Source organism: Cryptomeria japonica, chromosome 3 (genome assembly GCF_030272615.1).
Source record: "Cryptomeria japonica chromosome 3, Sugi_1.0, whole genome shotgun sequence".
Lineage (NCBI taxonomy): Eukaryota > Viridiplantae > Streptophyta > Pinopsida > Cupressales > Cupressaceae > Cryptomeria > Cryptomeria japonica.
The window spans coordinates 592,356,913-592,384,579 of NC_081407.1; the positions used below are offsets into that span (position 1 = coordinate 592,356,913).

Genomic DNA, 27,667 nt, shown 5'->3' on the forward strand with positions numbered 1-27,667 from the left:
CCCCTCTTTTTGGTTTTTAGCCTTCGCCCTATTGAGTTCTACGTAGGGTCTCTCGCATTTTTTTTTGAGTGTGCCCGTAATCAGTCCAAAGGACAATGTTGTCATAAGCGTAAGCCTGGGAATCCACAAGGTGAGTTTAATGCTTAGGAGTTAAAATTTCAAAATATCGCTTAAACTGGTGAAAACGCCTAAGTCTGAAGCTTTGCAAAAGTCCTTTTTTGACTTACAAAATCGCCTGAGTTAAGTGAGAGATAAAAGCTTGCAAAATCCCCTAAAAATGATAAAACGTCTAAAGGTCGCAAAAAGACCCAAAGTGCCGATTTTGGCCAAAAGGAGGTTGAAAGTGTTAAAGTATTAAAACTTTGCATAAGGGGCGAAATCGCTGAAGTTCGCACTAAGGTGTAAAATTGCGAAAAAGTGATAAAAGTTTGCAAGAGGGTGCATTTCGCCGAACTTTGTATATAAAGCGTAAGGGTCAAAGTGTAAAACTTTGAAAAAGTGGCATAAGCCCCGATTTTCGCATATAGGGATAAGAATGCCAAAAGTGAAAATCGCGAAGTATTAAAACTTTGCAAAAAGCTCTCAAATCCTGAAGTTCGCCATAGAAGGGTAAAATGTCAAACTTTTTAAAGTTTGCGGAGAAATCAAAAACCCCGAAATTTGCATAAATGAAATCGCGAAATGTCCAAGCCTTGAAAAACCATCTAAAACGGCGAAATTCAACTAAGAGGAAATCACGAAATGTCCAAGCCTTAAAAAACCATCTAAAACGTCGAAATTCAACTAAGAGGTAAATCGTGAAAGTTAAAAGTTTGGAAAAGGGTCGAAATTGCCGAACTTCGGCATGGAGGAAAATCGCGAGGTATATAAAGAGGACTAAAACCCCATTTTCGGCGATGGCATAGGAACGTTGAAGGCGTTTAAGGGTCATATATCGCCAAAGTATGCAAAAGAGGGTATATTTCCCCAAACTTCAGGCATAGAACAAGAAAGTGTCCAACCATTAAAATTTCAAAATCGCAGAAACCCTACCAATTGCGAGGTAAGTTAACTTAGGAAAACGCCATTCTTCTTAGGAATCACGAGTTGTGCCATTTTCCCAAAAACGCAGGGCATAGGAAAGGGCATCTTTAAATTTCAAAGGAAAACAACCCTGCAGGCCGGATTTGTGCGGATTGACACCATATTTGCTTGGTAAGCTTGCTTTGTCTCCCTTGGAATCATTTAAAATGCATGCAAAATTGGTTAGATGTGTTTATGCAAAATTGATTAAATGATTAAATCCCGTAGACTGCATCTTTTCCCGTTTGAAAGGCATCAAGCAAAGCAGTTAAAATCATAGTCTGTCAAAAGTTAACCAGGAATGCAATTTTCAGACTTAGGGAATTTTGAACCTCATCCATTTTTGAAAACTGATCTTAAGGACTAAGTGCAAATTTAGCGATCATTAAACGCCTAAGTCCTTGAACTGTAGCCGAATGGTAAATTTTTAATCAAAAATCTTAATAATATTTCATGTCCAAATTAATCAGGCTCTTTTTCTAAACTATCATGCTTTCTTCAAATTCGGTTTTCCATTGATCCTTATGTGCTAACGTATCCCTTTTATCTAGCCTGTTTTGTTTCCTTCATCTTGTCTTGTAATCCGCGTCTGGTTGTGCAGGATAGATGCCTAGTTGTGCAGGATAGATGCTTAAATCTGCAGTAGAATCCTCAAAGACACCTGGTGTTGCCAGAACATCTCGGGCTTCTAAATCAGACATCCCTCGCAAAGGTGAGAAGATGAAAGACCAGTACCAGAGAGGAGGACTGAGGGAGTCAAAGGTCCAGAGCATATGGGAAAACATAGGTGATACTGACCTGGGCCACATAGACATTCAGGACTTTCGAGACCGGGTATATTCCCCTAATGCCTATGGCAGGCCTAGGCGGATGATGGAAAGTGGTATTGCCCAGGTAGCAGGATTTCCTCCATCAGTGTTGAATTATGAGCTAGTAGTTGAGGCTGCCCGACATTATCAGCCAGGGACCAGATTAGTGGTTTTGGAGAATATGGTCCTAGCTGACTTCACACCTGAGGCCATTGGCGACGCATTCGACATCCCCTTCCCGGATAACCCCATTGCGACAACCATAGATGAAGCACAAGTTGCATATGACATGAACCTTGCTAAATGCAAGACATTGATAAACGAGGAATGGTATAAGGAGAGAAGGCCTCCGAGTATTAGAATTGGGAAAAAGACCCCCAGAAGTGACTTTCACAATGAGCATGGAGATATGGTCACCTTGCTCAGCCGGGTTATGGGACTCCTCCAATCTAACTTTTTTGAGGAGTGGATGTTCTATTTTATAGAGCAGATCTTCGCTGGGAAATCCAAGTTGGACTGGGTCGAGATCATCAGTGACAATATCCTTACCCAGTTGGTCGAACTTGAAGAGAAAAAGCACTTCACCATGACCTCTTACCTAGTTTATATGTTCGCTTGACACCAGCCACTGCTAGGGTTGATCAAGAAGGGTGAAATCAGGAACGGGCCCAATCAGGTAAAGGTGTACGATTGCTATCCGCAACTACATTATCATGACATAGCTCAGAGGGAAAAGAACAACCCTGCTTATGCTATTGGTTAGTACGAGCATGTTAATGACGCCTTCACAATGCGCCTAGTCAGGCTGATGCAGGGGGGATTACACATAAGGCTCTCAGAGCAAGCTACCATTTTGGTACAAACGTACGGCGCTTGGTTTATTCAGTTCCCCAAGTTCTCCTATATCTGGATAGCTGGCTTTGAGGGAGCTCCGTTTCGACTTCCACGCTATCCAACAGACAAAGTAATTCTTCTGGAAGTTGCAAGGCAAGCACGTTCGGCGAACAGTTTACTTAGAGACAAGAAGCAGTCCGGATTCACCTTCCCTATGATTTTGGGTAACCTCGATGTCCATTTAAAGAATCCAGCACATGCCGACGAGTCACTTGCTGAATTAGCCTCTTATGGCCTACAAGAACATTTCCCGAGGAAATGTTTTGATCATGACAATTTGGCAAAGAGAGCCTACAATAGGCGCTACAGAGCAAAGGAATCAATTGAAGACTATTGGAAAAATTGTTCTAATGACTATGAGATCCAACAGCGTGAATATTCAAGGCTAAGTGTGCAGCAAATGCGACTTTATGAATACCGTCGGGTCCCGGATCAGGTAACAGATTCTGGAAATCGCTTACAAGTTCGGGAGTTTGAGACGGTAAGACATCTCTTGCTGGGCATCGATTGGTCATAGGATCCAATCACTGATTTTGAGGCAGTTATGGCAGCCCTAGGAAGGTACACTGATAAGTGGTTACACCAACAGATTGAGTGGCTAATTCATGAAGGAGTCCAATTCACCTATCATATGATGGGTAGTCTTGATTCTCAGTCCTCGGAAGATGAGGGAACCTCAAGTGCACCAAAGGAAGAGGTTGAGAGGCCCGAAAAAAGGAAGAAAGCCAAAGCTAGTAGAGGGACCCGGACGTCTAAAAGGACAAGAAGGGAGAAGATCCCTATTAGAAGACCAGAAGTCACTTCATCATCAAAGGACCCCAGTTCCGATGACGATGCGGTTGAGCTTGATTATATACCTGCTCCGCCTTCCCAGAGCGATGTTGATGCATTCGAAGCTGATAATCCTCCGGCACAAGACAAGCTAAATACAGAGGTGAGGATCATTGACTCCGGTGAACCTGAAAATCAAGTTGAGGAAGGGGAAATTCCGTCCAATCAAGGGGCTGATGTACATGAACTCACCCAAGGGAGTCGGCACGAATTGCAACTGCATGGTACCGGCAAAGATGACACCATCATCGAATGAGAACAAAGGGCGGATGAGACCCACGAGCCTGATAGAACTGAGGAACAACCGTCACATGGGGATACCAGACAGTTGTTCAGTGAGGTAGGGGAGAACTCAGCTGTAAGCAAAGGACTGGACACTTCCTTTGCTCCTATAACAGATCAGTTACAGATATGCAATGTACCGGCTGAAAGCATTAAAGAGCAGAGTGGGAATTTGACCATAGCATCCAGGCCGACCATACCTCAAGATTGGTTAGTTGCTCGTGCACAGCGGAAGGCAGCCACCAAGCCACCTATCGACTTGGAGGATATTTTCTCTCGCATAGGGGAAACAAAGTCCAAAGGGAAGAAAAAGCCTAAGACCTACTCCCGAATAACCAAGGATGAGCAGAGGAACCACACTATCCATATCGCTACCCCGCCTGTCGATAAGCCAATAGATCAAGTTGCGCTGGCCGATTATAGCATTACAACCATCTCGATAGGACGAGCCACCAAAGAGCAGGAAAGGGAGGAGTTCAAGGACTCCGTGCAAAACATGCTCAGGCAACTCGACGAGATAATTGTTGAGAGAAACATGTACCGAGTTCGTGCTGAGCAGGTCGAGGGGTAGGTTGATCACATGCTGAGACCGTTGCATCATGCCCCCGAATCCCATGTTCCCCCATCAGCATTGGCGCAAAGGACTACAATAGAGTTCAAAGGAGTATGGGATACCGCCAAGGCCATCAGAGAATGGATTCAAAGCATCAAGGAAAGAGGAGAGCAAATTTTCAAGGATCTGCACGAAATGGCCCTCCATAGGGAATCCACTATTAGAAAATGTGTAAGCTAAGGAAGGAATGCTATAACACTCATGAGGCGATTGCCAGGGCATTGCCCCTCATTAGGGCCCTATTTTGGACCTGCTCTCAAATCCCCACTATTGATATTATCCTAAATCCTTATAATGTCAATACCTTCAAGGAATGGTATTGGAATCTCAGTATGAAGAACGACATGAAGGATAATATCAATAAAATGCAAGATAAGTGCAATGACACTTAATCAAATGTAAAGGACCTTGGCGAAGGGATTCTCAAATCAATGGTTCCCGGTTGTAAAAATAGTATGGAAGATAATGAGGTGCAACCACAATGGGAGGATAGACTTAAACCTAGGGTCACCCACTCCATGGAGGATCTAGATTTTGCTGCTCGGCTGCAAGCAGACATATCATGCTTTGAAAATCACAAGTCATACTGGAGGGAAGAGCTGGAGAATTTAGATAGCCTCCTACAGGGTATTCATTACAAAATGTTTAATCCTCCTATGCCGCCTACAACCGAACCATTCAAGTTATGTCTAAGATTTCAGGACTACGTTCGAGTAGAGCGTGCACCCGATCGGGATATTTGGGGAGAGTACTTGCGCGACGAGGTCGAATTTATCACAAAGGAGTCTACTGCAGGAAAGGAAAAAGTGCCTTCATAAAGTGCATAATTCTTTTAAAAAATCTAAAAAGGCACTTTTGGCCATAAAGTTCATATTTAACTGCCAAGTCAGCTGTAAATTTGGAGCTCCGTGCATGTGCACTTTTTGAGCTGCTGTTGGTAGTTATTAATTGCCTTTTTTTTGGTAGTTATTGTTCCTCCTCGGGTGGTTGTTGATATTTACCTCCTATTTATGGGCATGGGTACTATGTTGTATAGATGAATCTGGGCCACTTGTTTTGTTTAAATCTTGGCCATTCATCTAATTCTCAAACTCTATTTAAAGGGACTGGTTTTCCCTTATTTTTTGTAAGAAGTTTAGGATTGTTGCTGAAGCTCTAACGAAATTTATGCAGAATTAATGGAAATTAAAGCTGTTTCATTTCTTTGTGAGTGCATGGTCTCCTTCTTCACCATTTAATATTCTTGCTATGTATTTTGTTTTCAGATAGTATTTTTAGGATAAACATTTGATAGAAGCCTTGGTGTTCATACCATTAAGGACTGGTTGATTGTCACTCCCCCTGCATGGTTAGTCTGAACCCATTTATATGCTCAGTTCAGTTGTTAAACATCAAGTGAATGAATGTCAAAATTCAGCATTTATGTTTAGTAGCATGAAAATTTAGTTCCCCTTGAAGATTGCACTAGATTTTACAATATTGTGCCTTTTTTAGCTGATAATGTTAAATTTGTTTTTTTGGAGGTTTCTGTCTGTTTTCCTGAACATGTTATCTTAGATAATTAATCAGATTTTCTCTATCTCTTTTCCCCTTTCCTCTTTTTCCTTTTTTTTTACCAAGAAGAAGCCCTACATTCAAGCTGAGATAGTATCAATCCAACTGAAATCAACTGATACAGGACTGTTAAACTTTAGGGAAGTCACTCGAAGTCGTTCATCTAACCTTAAGTCCCCGTTGTGTTTCCAGCAAAACATATCAAACCACTAAGTTATCCTGCAGTCAAGACCTGACAACCGAAACATTGAGGTAATCCCCATTGATCAATTAAAAACAGCACTAGGGATTTCCTTATTTGAAGAGAGGATAGGATTCTTATTATTCTATTCTGCGTTGGCTGGATGGAACCGTAGTAATGCGATTTCAGACATGTCAATAGGTTCCTAACCAGAAAGCCCCACCATATAGCCAAAACACACATCAAAAGACAATACTCAGAAAACAACATATACTTATTTAGACTGTCTTAATTCAGAAATTATGATATCCACAATCACAAGTTACAGAACAGTTCATTCAATCATCCATAAAAAATTAATTGCTTACAAAATATCTGCTCTGTTCCATTCTTCCACAACTTCTCCTTCAAGCCCTCTTCGTTCTTGGAATTATTTGTCTCTCTATCTTTTACAGCAATGGCAGCTCTTTCTCACCTTCTCAAATCCTCTTTTGTAACACCCTTACTCGGCCAAACTATTTTCTTTGTACTCCCACCTTCTCGGCCAATGGTGAACCCTTTTTTCAGCATCAAAGTTTTTGTTATTTATATTCCCTGTGGGAAGATGAACCACTTAAATTCAACTTTTAACACCCTTTATACTTCCCCAGGCGAGGAAGTTCAATTTTCAAAAGGAGGAAGTTAAACCATCTTCCTAGACACATGTTGAGCTAAGAAGACTTCACGTTTTGTTGCAACTCCTTATCTGGCTTTGATTTCCACATACACAGGCTTCATTGAAGGTTCCTCTTTGTTTAAGAACTATTCAATGGTTTTCTCCCTTCTTTAATGGCATGATATCCTTTTCCTTTATTTGATGTTTCAACAAGTTGAGAAACATATGATCTTATGTAATGTCCATTCTAGACACTTATAATTCTTAAATGACAATGTCTGATTTCTGCAATGAATCTATGAGATGAATTTTATGAAGACAAATGTATACAATTATGGCAGCCAACAATGTCATTGGCTGTCTCTGATTTATATGATTAAGTATACTGCAGCGAAATGATATACTTACTATATTAAGAAAATGCTATATACAACGAGATAGATGTTATTGCCTATGGCGATATAGATTGCTGTTTCAGATTCTGGTATGAAAATATGCAAAGGTTATGAAGCTGTTCCTGATTTCAATCTTTGGATGCATGCAGCCTGATTTGCCTTATGAAGGCTACTGTTCAATAGAGCGATCCAATAATGGGTGTAGATGAAAAATAAAAGGCAATCAATATCCTCTGCAATTTAATTTGATTTACTCCTTATACGATGGGAAAGGTGTCTTAAGAGACACGTCTCTTGTCTCTTAATAGTTGTTACTCTAATCGTGCCCCTTCCTATCAATAAAGCGTAACCGACGGTGTTTGATTATTCAATCCACGCCTTTTCATAACAAGGTTAACATCGATAAAGTTGGTTAGTTAAACCGGTCCATTAGTAATTGTTGTTATTGCTCAAACTGATTAGTTTTTTCATACTTTGATATTCTTGTAATTAGAGAATATTTGATGACAATGGTTAATGTGGTGATCTACGTATTCATACTTTTATAAGGATGCTCATCCTGATCTGGCCAAAGGTTCTTTGATAATAATAAAATCGATATGTTTGCAAGGATCAATATTTCTTGATAGTCGAAGGATATTGAGACATTCCACAGTTCTATGTTCTGATCATCAATGATTATCCCTTTACAATGCTAATCGCCATCTCTTGATTCATAACTATTTTCATCATTAACTGACATTGATCAAGGAATACTGATTATCAACGTGAGCAACTTAGATACGGATATGATAGATATTGTTCTACCAATATAGAGGGATTGTTTGTATCTTTGGTGGTCTGAATGTGATAATCTATGTTGGTTCTATATGTATGGATATGTTCTACGTATAGAATACTTATTGCTTCATAATGTCTTGGATAGGATGTTCATGCCAATGATGGTTTGGCTTTCTTATGTCTTCCTGATCCAATTCTTCTTCTGTGAAGGTGATCTTCTTACCTGAAACGGATATTTTACTTCTGCAATTTTGTCTCTTTTAGAGACTTAACAAAATTGAAGAATCATGTGTAATATTAGTGGTGCGATGTCAAGGATGGGGACATCACATCTTACCAACAACTCTTATGTTTCAGCTCTTGGCAATTTTACCTTTTTGTGAACCAAAGTGTTTGCTAACCACAATTTCTTTCAAAATAGGAAGAAGCCAAGAGTTTCGGTGAAAAGTGACTTTCGCGAAGGTTTCCACGAACCATTCATTTTGGCTATTCAACAACTTTCAAAACCAACAAACTTGGCAATAAACTTGTTGTTAAGCCTTTTGACCGATTGACAAGTTGGCGAACTTCTGAATTGGCTGACCATGTTTTCTTCTTAAGCTGATGAGCGAACTTGGCTTTTAGCAAACTTCTTCATCGGCATCCCAAGTGGTTCACAAATTTGAGACTTTATTGACAAGCTTTGTTTTCAGTGAGCTAAGGCTTTGAGTAACTCTGTCATTAGCGAATCAAATGGTTCGTGAACTTGAGACTTTATTGACAAGCTTTTTTTTCTGGCTCGAGGAAGAGTTCACTAACTTATGATTTGGCTGATGAAATATTTCCCTTCCTTTTCAACAAATTGAGCCTTTGGCGATCCAAGTGGTTTGCAAACCTGTGAAACCATTGAAACTTCAAAGCTTGGCCAATCCTTAGCCAATTTTTACCAAATTTAAACCATGGGTTCCCACTAGGTTCTTCTACATGATGGAACCTTCACTTGGTCGAATTTATCTTGACATTCCCTCCAAAAGAAAACTTTGCAAAAAGTAACTAAAAATCCAACTGAATGCACTCAAAACTGAATTGGAAAGGAAAATTGATCCTAGAATATTTTGGTTAATGCTGATTGCTGGTGCACCCAATTGCTCCTACATTAAAGTTTCAGAAAAGTTTAAAAATGAAATAAAGTCACTTTATGGAGCAAAAAGGGATTATCAACTATAAAGTGATTTCAAATTATATTTTTCAAAAAGTTCTCTCAAAAAGTTATAAAAGGGCTCAAGGGACTCATTTGAGTCATTTTAGATTATTCATCTTTGGTGAAATCCTTTCTGTGAGTTTGAGCTATGGTTCAGCGTTTCAACTTTGGGATGAAAACCCCTACAATGAAGATTGGTTTTGGTAGTGAAAGATCTGCCCTAGTCGATTTGCAGGTGGAGTCACTCAGATTTCATGTGTTTGCCGAATGTTTATTTATTTTCACAAGTTTGCAAGTAGAGATCTGTTAAATGTTTATAGGCCATTGATAAATTTATATATGCTGTGTTCAAGCGGTGGAAAATAAATGATTATTTGTGTTGCGTTTGTGGGTGAAAGAACAAAAGTTTATTTTTGATGTGTGGGCAGAAGTGAATTAATAAAAAAATACTATTGTGGGGTATTATCTATAGCTGTACCACTTCTGCTTTGAAAGGGCATACAACTACACATGGGTTAATTTATTTATTGGAGGCTTGTTCTGTACATTTCATACATGCTGAACAAAAAGGGTAGGGGATTTACCAAGAAGGCTTGATAGTGTCATAACCCTCCTTTTCTAAATATTGATAAGACTCATTAATTACAAATATTTTTATTATTATTATTATAAATGTCTATTGTTGAATGAAATAATCCATTACCATCTTGAAGCTAAATATAGCTAATGAAATAAAGCGATTATGCCTGCCTACCAATTAAGTAGAGGTGATAGCAGTAAAGAAAATCAATAAATGATTAATGCAAGTTGAGTTGGTGGAATACAATGGCACTGGTGATAGGGGGAATAGAATATGTCAAAGCTGTTATAAGGGAGTGCACGTTAATATGTCAGGGGGGTGGGTGTCTTTGAAAACGCCTTCTTCATTGTTATTTGCTTTCACAACAATACATTTTTCCCCCCTTTTTCTGTGTGATTAAGCTTCGAAAATGAGGGAGTGCATTTCGATCCACATTGGGCAGGCCGGAATCCAGGTTGGAAATGCATGCTGGGAGCTCTATTGCCTGGAGCACGACATTCAGCTTGATGGCCAGATGCCCAGCGATAAGGCCATCAGAAGCGGAGACGACGCTTCCAATACGTTTTTCAGCGAGACTGGTGCGGGGAAACATGTTCCTCGGGTTGTATTTGTAGATCTAGAACCCACTGTTATAGAGGAGGTTTGCACTGACATCTACCGTCAGCTCTTTCACCCGGAGCAGCTTATTAGCGGCAAAGAAGACGCGGCTAATAACTTTGCTTGTGGCCATTACACCATTGGTAAAGAGATTGTGGATCTTTGCCTGGACCGTATCAGGAAGCTTGCAGATAACTGCATAGGTCTACAGGGTTTTCTGGTTTTCAATGCAGTGGGCGGAGGGACTGGATCTGGACTCGGTTCGCTTCTTTTGGAGCACCTTTCTGTGGATTATGGCAAAAAAAATCCAAGCTAGGCTTCACTGTGTATCCTTCACCGCAGGTGTCCACATCTGTGATTGAGCCTTACAATAGTGTGCTTTCTACACACTCACTTCTGGAACACACTGATGTCTCTGTGCTTTTGGACAATGAAGCCATCTACGACATTTGCCGCCATTCGCTCGACATCGAACGCCCGACCTACACAAATCTGAACCGCCTCATTTCACAGAGCTTGGAGCGTGAACGTTGATGCTAGCTAGGCTAGCCGTTGGGAGATTCGTACACATCTTACGGGAAGGATTCATTCAAAGAGTGATAATTAGAGGCAATCGGGAGATTCATACTTTTTGGGAAGCCTCCAATTGAAGGGAAAAGAAGGGGCAAATAAAATTAGAGGCAATTGGGAGATTCATACTTTATAGCTAAATCTTAAGTATGACTATATTATCCATGTAGGATTGTCTTGTGTTGACGATATTGTATTCTTAAAGGAAGATTTGGAATGTAATATATTTTTTTCAAATGCAATATTAACCTTGAATAAACGAATACTTAAAAGGATAAATCATAGTACTTCTACCTATGATGTATGAAGTGAATGAAAACATCTTATGTTAGGTGATGGTTGAATGTTATAAGTGAGCTATGAATACTTTTCATGTGAATTATGACTTCATCAATGTGGGGGATTGTGTTAGGAATTAGATTTTATTAATGAAGAAAGCTTAAGATAATGCAAGTGAAAATTGTATTTAAAGCTATGAATTCGGTCACCTTGGCTGCAAATGAGGTATTTCCAACATGCTCATAGGGTCAAGTTGTGCAAGTAGGATCAACGCTCATATATGTTTGCTCCACTTCACAAACATATCTGTACAGAGATAAGAATATTTGTTTTAGAATGAGTTACTCTATCTTGTTTCATCTTCGATTTTCTTCTTAGAAAAGATTGACAAATTATCCATTCTTAGTAGATGGGATTATGCAAAAAGAAAGAAAATAGTAAACTTGAAGCTAAGAGTCAATTAAGTGACAATACTTATAAGAAGCAATTTTTAATCTTTATACAAATGGTGCATTAGCAATGTGAATTTCATAGTTAACCATATAGTAATGTAGTGCAACAATTTATTAAATAAAATGAGAAGATTGTAGGAGAGACAATGAAAGCAAGCTTGTCACTATTTGTAGGATGTGTGTCATTCATGTATGTAGTTATATCTTTGGTTGTTGTGTATGGTCTCCACCTCTCCTATCTTATCACTAAAATATGTCCATGTAAGTCCTTGAGTTGATGGGTAGTAGTGTAGTGTGATCATAAAGAATATTATAAGAAATTAGCCACAAGGTTGTGTATACGTCTTGATATTCAAGTGTTTTACCAAATGGAGACGACACAAAATCTGAAATCTTCTTACACAAGATTATTAGACTTGACGTATCTTGCGAATCTCAATCAAGTACTCATCTTTTGTTGTAAGGAAACTTAGTTTTGAAGGTGAAATAAAGTAGAATTTCGTTGTTCTAGAGTATTAGATCCTTATCCTTATCAAGCAAATGAGTTCAAGAAAACCTACCCCATGATCACTTAAAGAATTAAATAATAATTTTAACTGAAGTAAATTTTAGGAGGAAACATTAGCTCTATTCTAAGAATTTGAAATCAATAAGGACAGATATCTAAAGATAAAGTTAACACAAAGGAATAAATAAGAGCTCAACTAGAAATAGATTGATTAAAATTATTTATTAGGGAGCCTTATTATTATTTTTCTTGGTCAACTAGCAAGTGTTTAGTCTCTTTCCTAATCTCTTTTCAAACAATTAGTAATAAAATAATAATAATAAAGTGGTTATTTGAAGCTTATTGTTGACTAGATTTCCCTTCAAGCAAGTATTAAATTCATTTCCAAAGTATTATTATTTGATAATTTGATTTCCTTTCAAGTATTAGGATTCATATTTAAGTGAGGTTATCATTTGTAGAAAATAATTAAAGATAAAATTTATGTTACTTCAAATGGAAGAATTAGTCGTGGTTATTGTCAAGCTTATAACTAAATAGCCTTTCCCTTCAACAAGTAATTGTTAAATTATTTTCCAAAGTCTTTCTATTTAATCATTTAATTTTCTTTCAAGCAATTTAGTACCCTTCGAGTATTAGGATTCATACTTAAAGTGTAATGGTCATTTTTATAAACTATAAAAAAAAAAAGGATAAAGTTTAAATGAATTTACATTCACTCAATTAAACCTCAGAGAACCCCATTGGGGTTGGTTGTGTGTGACATTTTAGAATTTATTTATCTTGATGGATTTTGGTGGATGAAAATGGGTTAAGGGTGACGTATTTAATAGGAGATAGGACCTAATTGTTTTAGGCCACAAGCATGAGGCCACCTTGAGCCTTTTTGCTATAGAGCTACCACCGTGGGTAGCAACCGCATAGAAACTGTCTGGGACCTTGACCCTATAAAGGGTTGCGTGCGCACAAAACAGTTTACATTAAACCATAGTTAGAAACCAGAACTACATACTTTACGCCTTGCTCTCGTGATGAAATGGGTATGTAGGCAGTATAGGGATAGAGTTGTCCCTTGTACTCAGGCGTTCGGGGATGGGGATTAGGATTTGGTTTTGGGTGAGTAGTTGGTTCTCAAAGCTCCTTGGTTTTTTAACCAAATTGTGCAAATACTAATTGAAAGGTTAAAATTAATTCAATGCATACTTAGAAGGAATCCCGTATGGATTTGCTTGACTTCCCGAGGCTTTAGGCCGAATTCCGAGGCGGAACTCAAGCTTATTTATGTAATTATCTTTATACTCCTAAGGACGATGACCTCGGTGCACTCCTAGTAGGGGAGTGTAGTCTTTAGAGAGTGGCTTAGGACCTGGATGGTCCCGATGAGTCTAAAGTCTCTAGCTAGAGCATATCCTATTCTTATGAATAGATGCCTAACCCGTATGGTTAGATGCTCATCCCGGTCGGATGGATGCCTATCTCGTTTGGATAGATGTACCTGAGTATGCGATTGAATCAAACACTATTAAGTATAAGTGATTTCAAAAAAAATAGACGGAATTTTTGGGTTGAGTGGAGTGGGTTATTACAGATAGCATTAAGCCTCACTGTCTTAGCAAGTCAAAAAATGGGGTTGTAGAGGATTGAGGGACACTTCATGATAGCTGCTACACTTTGAAAAAGGAATCACTGTCTTATTTGAAGATGCCATACCACTTATGAACTGTTGTAAATCCCAAAGGAAGAAGATTTGATGTATTTAGGGGGTAAAAAGCTTTAAAGTAGTCAAGGAAGCATCAAGGGAATACTTTAAGCCTAGTGAAGCATTTCAAGGAGTTGCAACACTTAGGAAAGGCTGCCGTACACCCCATGTGGGGAGCCATACACCTCAAGACTAGTCAAAGTATTGTGTTGGCTGTTGATTTGGATTAGAAGTCAGCTTAGGTTGAGGTCAGCAATGATTTTATGTTTGTAATTTGATTTCAAACTGGGTATTATTATACATTTCTGTATTTGATGACTGCAACGACCTATCAGTGTATTCATCAATTAATATTTGAAATAAAAAATTAGTGGGAAAATATTTTAATTGAGTTTGGAATTTGGAAATAATTAAATGTGGTAATTATTTCTGAAAATTATGTTAATACAACATTAACTACAGATTGTTTTACAAAATTTCCATGGGAGTTAGGTGAACAATGCTATGATTTTATATTGAATTTATGATTCTGAATTCTAGTTGCCATAACTCTCTGTGTTTGTTCTCAGAAAAACTTCATATTGGGTTATATGAGAAGTGTTTGATGAAATGCCTATTTAGTAGAATAATGGGAAAACTGCCAAAAAAATTGGTTTAATATGTGGGGTGGTTATCACACAAGACAAGCTCAAGGATAGACACTTAGCTTCCAATACCTCAATGCCCTTGGTTGAGGTTTGTGTTGTTTGTGCCAAGTGAGTATCTTTTTCAATAAGAGGATGAATTACAATTGTTCTCACTTCCTTAAATATATAATTTTTTAATCATTCTTGCAATATTATCTTGCAGCATGGTCTACATTTGAAGCCTGTAGATTTTTTTCTTCTAGGATGTGTTGTGACATTTTCACACATTGCCCGATTGCAAATGGGGACCCCCACTTTTTGCTTCTTAGCATAGGTGTTGTTGCTTAATTTGCATAGCTTGGCAATAGTTTTGTAGTCCCTTTGCCTTTGTTTGTGAGAAGGGTTTAGTCTTTTCAAGTCCAAGAAAGGTGTGTTGTGTAACCCTTGGAATGACTTAGAGTGCAAAGTTCGTCCTTAGGGTTTGATCAAGTTAGGAAGTCATGTTTCGAGTCTAGAATCCATGATCAGGTGTCAAGACTAGGGATTGATGGTGGAATTGTGAGGAATGTCAAACTTGTCAAAAATGCGAAAAGATGTCAAAATTGTCAATGTTGTCAAGGGGTTGTTAAGAAGAGTGAAGCAAGGAAAATCTTAAGTATGTGAGAATGAGGAAATCCAATTTCAAAGAAAGGAATGCAATTCAATAACGAATTATCACTCAAGGATTTCCTCTACTGTGTGAATTTCCATTCACAATTTCAATTTCCAAAGATCAATTTTCATTCTAGAGATGGAGATTTCCTTTCCAAGGCATCGGAATTTCCACACAAGGGTGAAATTACGCTCCATATTTCTTATCCAGGGTCAATATGTGCTCAAAATTTTTTCCTTAATGAAGAATCCCATCTAGGAAAATTCCTTCCTCCTTGTGGAAATGAACTCTTAAGGAAGGAAATTTCTTTTGAGTGTCTAGGACTCTAGAATGTGCTCCTAAGGAATGAATTTCTTCCTAAGGTGAGGAAATGTTGTTACGGAGGTGAGTGCCTAAGTAAGTAAAATTTGGCCAAGTCTCAATTGAAATGGGCACTATTGCACCAGGCAACTGTAATCATCTGCAAAGGAGATTTCTTCCACATCATGAAAATGTGCTTTAATAAAATTTCCTCCCTACATCTAAATCACGCCTAAGGAGATGCATTGATGATTCAGACAAGAAGTCAAGTATACCATTTGGAATTTGTTGATTGCAAATTGCAGTGTATGATTAGTTTGAACTTGATTTAGCACTAGTTCGATTGGGGATGTTCATTTGGATTGTGCTAGTCTTGGGTATTTGATGAATGTTTACAATATGAAAATCCTTTGTTACCATTGGAGATTGCATTAGTTTTGCAAAGCTTGGTTTAATGAGTTTGTCTATCTGAGAATAATTATTACCATCATTGTCCTTTGGCCTTATATTAGTTTCTCTAAACCTGTTCTCGTTTTAATCTTTCTTTGTTTGAGGAGTTAGTTTCTAATGCAGGGGGCATTAGGAGCCTCATAGCAAGAAAAGTTGTCATTTTTGGTTCTAGGTTGGATAGGTGTTTTTTGAGTCTAATAAGGTCATTTGTGACCATTTGGGACCATATTGAACCATTTTGGAAAGTTTTAGGTTTATTTGTCAAGAATTGTAAAAGTTGCAAAAAGTTGTGATGTTGCTCACAAAAAGTTGTCAAGCAACTTTGTCAAAAAGGTGTTTTTGTTAACAAAAAGGTTAGGTGGATGGTTGAAGCAGTTGATATGACGGAAATTGTATAAATACAACCTTCCAACTCGATTTTGGGGTTGGACAACTTATTGGTGATGAATTTGATGAATGAAACTCTCATTTTCAGTGCACTTCTCACATTTTTGACTGTTCTTTTGCTTTGTATGGACTGTATGGTCCACGTTATGACCTGAAACCAATTGGGATTGGTTGGCATGTGAATCTCCTTTCATATGCTTCTGGTCTCATCAATTTTCATTGGGTATTTTGTAAGATATCGCATTTTATGTGAAAACTGGTGAAAACCCTACCTAGGTTAATCAGCAAGTGGAAATAAATGTATAACGTGACTTTCCACCGGTGAAAAATCACCAACATGGATGGAAAGGTCTGTCTATATGTATTCTACCATATCTCAAATTTGTAGGTACTGAAATGGAGGTTTGCACGAGTTTCCAATTGATTGTAAGTGTGATTTTCTTGATAGATCAGACTATCTACACATTTGCATGGCAAGTTTGGATGTAAGAAGGCATAGTGTTGGATTTTTGTGATTGAGGAAGGTGTTGGGAGTGTGTAGAAGACCCCATAGACAATCCCGAATGTGTTTTCGACATTGTTGTGATGTTTGAAACCAAATTTGCAAGGACTGTCCTATGAATATAGTCATGACAGTGATAGTGCAGCAATTGAAAATTGATTAAATCCAAGTCTAAAAGTGTTGAATGTTCATGTTCTTTGTTGGGAAAGGGTCTTAGAGGGTCCTATAGACTTGGACAAAGTGTTGATGATCAATTTCGGCAACCACATGTCAATATACCATGACTGTTTTAAATTTATCGATTAGATTAGATAGATAGAAAAATTCACACAAAATGCACAGTGTACCCTGGGAAAACCTTCCTCTTGAAGGTGAAAAATCCAGCAATGAAGTATATTTTATTAGTTCAAGTATGACAAGTAGTTTTACAAGGATTCACTTCACACTTTGAAGCAATTGATTGACCATAGACTGCTGTAAGCAATCCGATCTGCTGTAGAAGTGTGGACTGCTATATGATGATCAATCCTTATTCAATCTGACTTCTAGATGAATGATTTGCCTTGAATATGAGAGCACACCACTAATGGATGAAATCAATCTGCTTGTAGAAGAACACAAACTTCTGATTATTGCACTGCTGTAGGATAATATATGTTTGATCTGCTATTGATGATGATTTACTGCTTAAGAATGAACGCGATCTGCTTGCTGTGTAGATGATACGAACTGCTGGAGATAATGATGTGATTCGATACAAAGAAGGAAGATATAATCTTCCTTTATATCCACTGATGGAACCCTTCACCCAAGAGTCGACACTCTTCCAGAGAACACAACTTCACAATATGCATTGTGTATATTCACCAAGGGTGGCAGATATCCAACTCGGCTTAATATGTCTTATTTATACATAACAAATCGTATTGCTTAATTTACATCTTTAATTGTTTCTTTTGACTTCATTTAATCAGGATATATATAAATATTAAATCAATACACATAATCACATATGAATCGAACCCATAAAATGTCTAAGGCCGATAGGCCAATTAGACATTTGGATTTTCTCTGTTGGCCCATGGAAGGATAACGACCAATGCTACAAACATCAACACTCGCTCTTAGCTAGGGAGGAATCCTTCTCATCATTTGCGTAATATCCACCATGGCTACTCCGAGAGGGTGGGTCCATTATGGCTACTCCCATGAATGGAAAACAAATAAACACGTGCCCATCACTGAATCGTGATGTTGTCATCTCACATGACGTTCACCATAGCTACTCCCAGAGGGTGAATAAACACAAGTGCTAAGTCATGGAGTCTCTCACATGACATCCACCATGGCTAGTCCCAGAGGGTGGATCCACCGTACCTACTTGCAGAGGGTAGAACAAGGGCTTTCACCTCAAACTTCTCTCTCACAGAGAATAATGCATTAACAAGGGCTTGCACCTCAAACTTCTCTCTCACAGAGAAGAATGCATTATAGTACATCACAAGAAATCACTGATGCTGATACTCCCTCTCAGCAAGGGCTTCATTCTCCACAACTCCAAGCTTGTCTCGAAAATGCACAAACTTCACTTTGGCAAGAGGCTTGGTGAGAATGTCAGTCGTCTTCTCCTCAGTACAAATGTATCTCAACTGAACAACATTTCTTTGTACCATATCTCTGATGTAGTGGTACTGGATCTCAACATGCTTTGTTTTGTCATGGAACACTGGATTGACTGAAAGATTCACACAGCTTTGGTTATCACAATGAATGGTAGTAGGCTCCAACAATTGTCCAAACAATCCAACAAGGAGCTTCCGAAGCCACACTACTTCGCGAGTTGCCACACATGCTACAATGTATTCTGCTTCTGTGGTGCTCAGTGCCACTGAAGACTGCTTCCTGCTACACCAGGAAATCATAGCAGATCCCAAATTGAAGCAACAACCAAAGGTGCTCTTCCGATCAGTAACACTCCCTTCCCAATTAGAATCAGAATAGCCTTCTAAATTCAGGTCCACACTGGAAGAATATTTCAAGCCATATCCAACTCTGCCACGTAAGTATCTCAAGATATGCTTGGCTGCAACTAGATGCATCTGTCTCGGTTCACACATGAACTGACCAAGTGCACTCATTACATAGCAAATATCCGGTCTAATGTTAACTAGATACATCAAGGATCCAATCAACTGCCTGTACATAGCAGGATCCACAAGATTTGAACTAGCTGCAATTTCCCTCAATTTCTTCAAGTTAGTTTCCATCAGTGTAGGCATAGACTTGCAATCTAACATTCCAAATCTCTTCAAGATGTCAATGGTGTATTTTCCTTGACTTAGGATAATCTCATTAGGCCTCTCCCATACTTCCAAACCTATAAAGAAATGCATGAGGCCTAGGTCCATCTCAAATTCTGAAGTCAACTCCTTGCATCTAAGGATGAGATGATCTTCCCCAGTAACAAATAGCTCATCAACATATAGTACCAAGATCAACATTTCACCATTGAATACTTTAAAGTAAAGATTCAGATCAGCATCATTCTTGCAGAAACCCAAGCCCACTTAGTATTTGTCAATTCTTTCATACCATGCACGAGGAGCCTGCTTAAGGCCATATAAAGCTTTCTGCAATTTGCATACATGAGAGTCTTTCCCATGAATCAAGAAACCCTCAGGTTGCTCAATGTAGACCTCTTCCTCAATAACACCATTGAGAAAAGTTGTCTTCACATCCATTTGATGTAACATCCATCTCTTAGCTGCTGCAATGGCAATGATAGTCCTGATGGAAGTATACCGAGCAATAGGAGCAAATGTTTCTTCATAGGCTATTCCCTCTTTCTGAGAGAAACAACGAGCCACAAATCTAGCCTTGTACTTCTCAATGCTTCCATCAGCTGCATGCTTAATCTTGTACAACCACTTGGAAGATACAATTGACTTCCCCTCATGTCTAGGAACAATATCCCACAAATCATTCTTAATAATGGAATGATACTCTTCATCCATTGCATCTTTCCCTACTTTCTATTCTGAGGCTTCCTCAACACTGGAAGGTTTAGTCTCAATAAGATTACACATCAATGCAACATAGCTAGAGAATCTTTGTGGTCTTTTACTTTCTTTGAATGTGCCTCTAGGAGTCGCAAACTGTTCTGCCTCCTACATAGTGTTCCTTGCCCAAAGAGGTCTCTTTCGATTCACAACAATATCTCTAGGCCCATAAGTAGGATCCAAAGGTTCAATTGGATCATCATCTGCAACAGGTTCAATGGACTCCCTCTAAATCTCAGGAGTATGATCAATGTCCATATCTTGAGGAGTCTCATGATTTTCATCATCTATCTCCATGCAAGACCCCTTAGATTTTTTGAATGCAACATCTTCCTCAAATGAGACATCTCTACTCACTTCTATTTGCTTATGGCTAGGAATGTAAATTCGGTAGGCTTTAGAGGTTTCACTGTAGCCCACAAGTATTCCTCTCTTTCCAGAAGGTTCCAACTTGGTTCTTTTGTCTTTGGGTATATGAACATACACTGGACAACGAAAGATCCTCAAGTGGCTTACATCAGGCTTAATTCCTGAAAAGGCTTCTTTTGGAGTCATATTCTGCAATATCCGGTGAGGACATCTGTTTTGAATATACACTACTGTTCTAGAAGCTTCCGGCCAAAGAAAAGTTTGAAGGTCTTGATCATGGATCATGGCTTTTGCTACTTCAACAATGGATCTATTCTTTCTTTCTGTAGCCCATTTTGCTGAGGGTTGTAAGGGACACATAACTCCCTCTTGATCCTTGCCTCAATACAGAAATCACGAAAGCTACCAGAGGTGTACTCATCTCCATTATCAGACCTTAAAACTTTAATTCGCTTTCCAAATCTTTAAATCTACCTAGGACCTCATCAGACTCTTTAGACCTTAAGAAATAAATCCAATTTTTCCTAGAGTAGCCATCTATGAAAGTTACATAATACAAAAATCCACTTAGGGATGGAATTGACATTTGACCACATAAATCTGAATGTACAAGATCTAGAATTTCTTTAGATCTACTTTCACTACTATGAAATGGACTCTTAATATTTTTACCCATAGCACAACCTTTACAAGTACCATCATGTACATGATTAAGTTTAGGAATACCTTTAACCATCTTCTCCAGTGATGGAAGAGCCCTGAAATGTAGATGCCCAAGTCTTCTATGCCAGAATTCATTGGAATTGGAAGAGTCATGCAAAAGAGCTTGAACTGGATGAGTGGAGAGCTTATACAAACTCTCATGTTGATTCCCGATCACACGACCAGTCTTGATGCTGGGGTTCTTTGGCCATGCAAGAACTCTCCCTTTTGAGAATGCAATTTGATAAACCTTATCCTCCAAGGCTGAAATAGACACAAAATTTCTCTTGATTCCCGACACGAATAAGACATCACTTAGGTGAAGAGAGACTCCAGATTCTAGATTGAGTGATGTAGCACCAAACCCTCTTACTGAATAGCGTGCATCATCTCCAATGATTACTTGGAGATTAGATTCCTTCTCCACCAAATCTGAAAGATGCTCCTGATAGCCGGTGATGTGTCTAGACTCTAGAAGCTCCACTATCAATTAGCCAGGTATCACTATCCGTAAGGACATTGCTTGATAATGCTTATATGAAGAGGAATCCATTGGAGTTTGTAATGTCCCCACTTTGAAATAGAATTTAATAATAAAATTAAAACATTAAATTAAAATATAAAATAATATAATTAAATATGATTAATTAAAAATTAATTAAGTTAATGAAAAGTCAAAAGACATGAAAGGAAAAGTCGTGACTCCCTCAACAATGGGATATAAAAGGGAGAAGAAAACCTCATTTGAGAGGGGGGAATAATTTGGGAATGAGAAGTGCAGATCTGATTATGAAAGGTTGTGTCCCCTTCAAAGGGTAGAAATAATGAAGAGTTGCATTCTTTCAAAGGGTGCTAATGGTGAAAGGGTATGTCTCTTGCCAAAGGGCATACATGATGAAGAGGTGTGACCTCTCCCTCAAATTGAGAGATATAAAGGGAAGTAATCAAAAGCATCTAGTGACATCACCATTGATCAGATCAGATCAGAATTGTTATCAAGTTATAGGCAGTAACATTTGTGTTCTTGGTGGTATGCATGGAGATGTGCTTAATATGTATGCTTAGTATATGAAGCCTGATAAAGTTGCTATGCAGAATCTAGTAATAATATTGTTATAAACTGCAATATGTATGACCATCATACTTAATTTCATATATATTTATAATACGTGAGAAGTTAGTGTACTTATAGTCTAAATCATGTTATTACTGTTAGTATTTAAGAAGATGGGGATGAGATGTTCCAAAGAGGGGCAGTCGAAATCCAAGCAATAGGTTAAGTCCCAAGATAGGGTGGGGATCAGCGACCCATAAGCCTTGAGGGTATAGACCCAAGATAGGGTGGGGATCAGCGACCCATAAGCCTTGAGGGTATAGACCCAAGATAGGTAAGGGCTTGGATCTGTAAACTTTGAGGGAACCTATTGTAGTTGGTCTCTAAGCGCTTTGGTAACATACGTAAACCCTTCTCCCTTAAAACTGAAGTAGTAACAGGGTCTGATATCTATATTAATAATGATATTAATCATCTAATGAGGAAAATAGATAAGCACATTAAAAACTAATTGAAGAATATCAATCAATATTAATATGTTGAAATAGATCAGGTAGGGGACATTACAGAGTTATCTTCAATTTCCTTCTGAGTTGAGACTTCATTAATGTTTGCCCCTTGATGCTTAGGTCTTGTCAAACAATCCCTTGCGTAGTGACTAAACTTGTCACACCTAAAGCACTCAATGCGAGAAAGATCTTTCTTCTTCTTCTTTGAATCAGGTGCAAAATTTGGTTTCTGATTTCTATTCCTTTTGAAGTTGCCCTTCTTCCAATTCCTTTCTTTCTTGGTAGATTGGGTGGCAAGAACATGAGTGTCTTCATTTTGAGGACCTTTGACAATTCCCCTAGCTGCCAATCTTGATTCTTCTTGAATGCAATCCGCTCGAAGACGATCGAATTTAGGCAATTTGGATCTCCCGCTTATACTTTGAATAAATGGCTCCCATGAATGAGGAAGGCCATTCAATGCCAACATGACAAGGTCTTTATCAATCACTAGATCTCTGATAGTGCTTAGTTGATCTCTTAGTTTTTAAATCTTCATGAAAAATGACATGACAAATTCTCCTTTCACCATCTTTACTTGATGAAGTTGTTGCCTCAACGCAAGAGCCCTAATTGTGTTGTTAATCTCATATATACCTTCCAAGGTCTTGAACATGTCTCTCGCAGTCGTCATTTTAGAAATGAGAGGCACTAAATGATCTCTCACGGAGTCAATCAATATCTTTTTTGCTTTTATAGTGTTCTTCTTGAATTGAAGTTTCTCTTCTTGATCTTCTGGCTTGTTTAAGTCCTTTTCTTCTACAAATTGAAGAAGACCATTTTCTTCAAGTGTAATGAGCACTCTAAACTTCCATGAGGTGAAGTTTGATGCGCCTTCAAGCCTATCCTCGACTTTAAGACCGTTCACGATTTTCGAGGCTAGAGGTCTCTTGTTGAAGGTGAGAGATGGGAGAAAACTTCATAGTTGTAAGTGTTAATGCATGATAGCTTCGGTAAGATAAATGATTGAATGAGAGATAAAATGAAGTCTCTCATTCAATCACTTATCATATCGAAAACTATGATAAAACCTTCAAGCAATTAATTCCTCTTTCATAGCCATTCTACATTTGCATATAAACAACCTATTGATAATCATACTATGTATTTTGGTTATGTTTATCGATCTAATAAATCTTGTATTTAGATGTATATCGATTAACATAAATAATGATAAATAAATGATTAATGAAAATACCGATTAATATATATCGGGTTGCATATAATATATCGGATGACAATATAACAAAGGTCACCGATAGTTATCGGTGTGTTAGTTTACACCGATAGTTATCTGTTGTTAAGGCTAACACATCGATAACTATCGGCTGTTAGCATTAAGCTAACACCGATTGACATCGGTTGTAATACTGCTCCCACACCGATTGGCATTAACGTTGAACATGCATTTGTTTAGTATAAACAAAGAGGCACGATCAAGTAATGTCTTGATCGGTCATGACCGATCAAGGCATTGCTTGATCGTGCCCCATTTGTTACATACTTATATTGAGTGGCATTTGTGAGATAGGACATAGAAAATATTAAAATGCTCCTTTCACCTGCCACAAACAAGAAGATAGTCAGATATATACATTAAGGCAATAATAAAATTAGTCAATAAAATATAACTTGCATATTGAATGTAAATTGAACATCATTTACATGGTATCAGAGCTATAGTGAAATCGAACCTGAGGCTGTTCAATTTTACGTAAAATTCAAATCAAGTATATATTCAACATCACAATCCTATCAATGGCCAGTGCTATCAGATTTGAAGACAGACTTGCAGGACGTGACTACTTCTCCGCATGGAAATTCAGAATTCAAATGATTCTAAAAGATAACAAAGTTGAATCATTTGTAAAGAATGAAACTAAAGAACCTGAGACTGAACCTGATCAAGCAATTTGGAGAGAAGGAAATGATAAGGCTATCAAAATAATAGTCGATGGGGTAAGGAACAATATTATGCCCATTATAAAGAAACACGAAACAACCTTCAACATGTTCAAAGCACTTGAAAACGCTTTTGAGATATCCAATGCCAGTAGAACCTTGGCTCTAAAAAGAGAGATAAATCATATAACAATGATAAAAGGAGAATCAGTCAATGCCTACTTCATGTGGATATCTACCTTAAGGGATGAACTAACAACCCTTGGATATGAGATCCAAAGCAAAGAATTAACCCTCATTGCTTTAGATGGGTTGTCTAGTATTTGGGAAACGTTCGTCCAAGGCTTCAGTGCAAGGGATAACTTTCCAAAATTCGATAGGCTAAAGGCTGACTGTCTCCAAGAGGAGTCAAGGCAAAATAAGAAAGGAATCGAACAAAAGAATATAGATGAAGATCTTCAAGTTCTAACTACGAACTCAGACAGAAAGGGCAATAAGAAGCAATTCAGGAAGAGAAAAGGCCGTCATAGCAAGAACTCTTTCAAGAAGGACCTCTATCAAATTCAATGTTACAGATGTGATAGATTTGGGCACTATGTTGCCAAATGTCCAGAAAGAGCTAAACAAGCCACATTTGCCAAAACAGGAAAATCGAAAAGGGAAGAGGACTCCGAGAAGTATGTACTCTATTCAGCACTCACAAATCAAGCATCAAACAAAGTGAACTCCTGGGTGATCGACAGTGGCTCATCCAGACACATCACAGGATTTAGAGAAGTACTAGACTCCATGAAAGAGGAGAATGATGAAGAGGTAACAATCGGAGATGACTCCACACACCCTGTCAAAGGAGTTGGAAACTGCACCATCAAACTAAAGTCAGGTATATCATTACAACTTAGAGGAGTGCTATATGTTCCAGGCATTAAGAGGAATCTTGTCTCAATATCAGCATTGGAGGACAATGGATACAGAGTGACCTTCATGGACAACAAAGTGTTGGCTTGGCCAAAGAACTCATCTATCAAGAAAGCTAATACAATTGGTCAAAGACAAGGCTACTTATTTGAGCTATGCACAGAGCCCAACTTAGCCCTAATTCATGAAACTATAGATGCCAATGAAATATGGCATAGAAGACTAGGCCACCTAAATTTTAGAGCTTTATCATCAATGGGAGACCTTGTCACAGGGCTACCTAAGCTAAATCAATATCATTCAGGGGCATGCACAGGATGTGCCCTAGGTAAAAATACTAAGGGTGCTTTTCAGAGCAGTACTAGGAAAACAAGTAAAATTTTAGAGTTAGTTCATTCTGATGTATGTGGACCTATGTCTGTAAATTCATTGGGGGGATTTCTGTATTATGTAATATTTGTTGATGACTACTCTAGGAAAACCTGGATCTACTTTCTGAAATGAAAAGAATCAGAAGAGATCCTTAATAGGTTTAAAGAATTCAAATCACTAACAGAGAACTACTCAGGAAACAAAATTAAAACCCTAAGAACTGATAATGGGGGGGAATAAGCATCAGAATTATTTAAGGAGTTTTGTAAAAATTTAGGGATTAAGAGGGAGTTAACAATACCTTACAACCCTCAACAAAATGGGATAGCAGAAAGGAAAAATAGGATAATCGTTGAAGCTGCCAAAGCTATGATTCTTGATCAGAATCTAAATATTAATCTTTGGGTAGAAGCAACTAGCATTGCAGTGTATATTCAAAACAAATGTCCTCACTCTCATCTTGAAGACAAGACTCCTGAGGAAGTCTTTCCTAAATCAAAACCAGATATAAGCCACCTTAGGATTTTTGGATGCCCTGTCTATATTCATGTACATAAGGAAAAAAGATTAAAATTAGAGCCCTCTGGAAAAAGGGGAATCTTTGTAGGATACAGTGAAACCTCCAAAGCCTAAAGGATATACATACCTGGTCAAAAGAATATTGAACTAAGTAGGGATGTGATATTTGAAGAAAACCTAGCCTTCAAAACAGCCCAAAGCTCTCTAGATCCTAAAGTCTATATTCCCAACCCTAGCTTAGATAGAGATCCCACTCCTGAGCTTCAGAGGGAGAATCCTGAGGAAACCATTAGTGAAACTCTAAGTCCACCTAGAGAAAACCTCAAGAAAAGACCACTATGGGCCACCAAAACTGTAGGAGAAGCTCAGAAGTTTGCTGCTCCCTTAGGAACCTTCAGAGAAAGCAAAAGGCCTAATAAATTCACTAGCTATGTTGCCCTTATGAATGACCTCTCTAATGCTGAACCAAACAATGTATCAGATGCACTTGAACATCAAGTATGGAAGGATGCCATGTCTGAAGAGTATCAATCCATTATGAAAAATGATGTTTGGGAGATTGTTCCTAGGCCAACCAAGAAATCTGTGGTTTCATCTAAATGGTTATTCAAAATCAAATATGCTGCAGACGACAGTATTGAGAAACACAAGGCCAGATTTGTAGCCAAAGGCTTCTCACAAAGGGAGGGAATAGACTATGAAGAACCTTTGCACCTGTTGCCAGGTATACATCAGTAAGAGTTGTATTAGCCATTGCAGCAGTAAAAGGATGGAAGGTACACCAAATGGATGTTAAGACAACATTTCTAAATGGTGAGATCTCAGAAGAAGTCTACCTAGAGCAACCTGAAGGGTTTGAAATTTATGATGCAGAGTCTCATGTGTATAGACTCAAGAAAGCTCTCTATGAGCTTAAACAGGCTCCCAGGGCCTGGTATGAAAGAATTGACGTCTATCTCTCAGGACTAGGCTTCTCTAAAAATGATGCAGATCCTAATCTCTTCTACAAAAGAAATAAAGGTGATATGCTAATGTTGATTTTATATGTTGATGACTTATTAATCACAGGAAATGATCATCTTATAGATCAATGCAAGAATGATCGTCTGTGTGGCTTTTATCGGAGGTTTGTGAAGGGATACTCTCAGTTGGCTGCCCCCCTCATAGATCTTACAAGGAAAGGATCTCTTGAATGGTCTGAAAACGCACAAACAGTTTTTGATCAGTTTAAGGGGATCATGATTTCCTACCCCATATTGTCTTTACCTGATTTCACCAAACCTTTTGAACTGCAGTGTGATGCATCTAGAGAAGGTGTTGGTGCAGTCCTCATGCAGGATAAACATCCTATAGTTTTCGAGAGTAGGAAGCTGAGAGGGCCTGAAA

General features: G+C 38.3%; 2 protein-coding genes across 4 annotated transcripts in view; both read left to right on the forward strand.

Moving 5' to 3' along the window:
• Window positions 1-27,667, forward strand: part of LOC131078618 (uncharacterized) — a 299,838-nt gene that overhangs the window by 41,046 nt on the left and 231,125 nt on the right. The gene's annotated exons all lie outside the window — the stretch shown is intronic.
• LOC131078611 (tubulin alpha-2 chain-like) lies at window positions 10,178-10,863 on the forward strand. Its single transcript, XM_059218452.1, has one exon. The coding sequence runs from the start codon at window positions 10,226-10,228 to the stop codon at window positions 10,727-10,729; it is 504 nt and encodes a 167-aa protein (XP_059074435.1). The 5' UTR covers window positions 10,178-10,225; the 3' UTR covers window positions 10,730-10,863.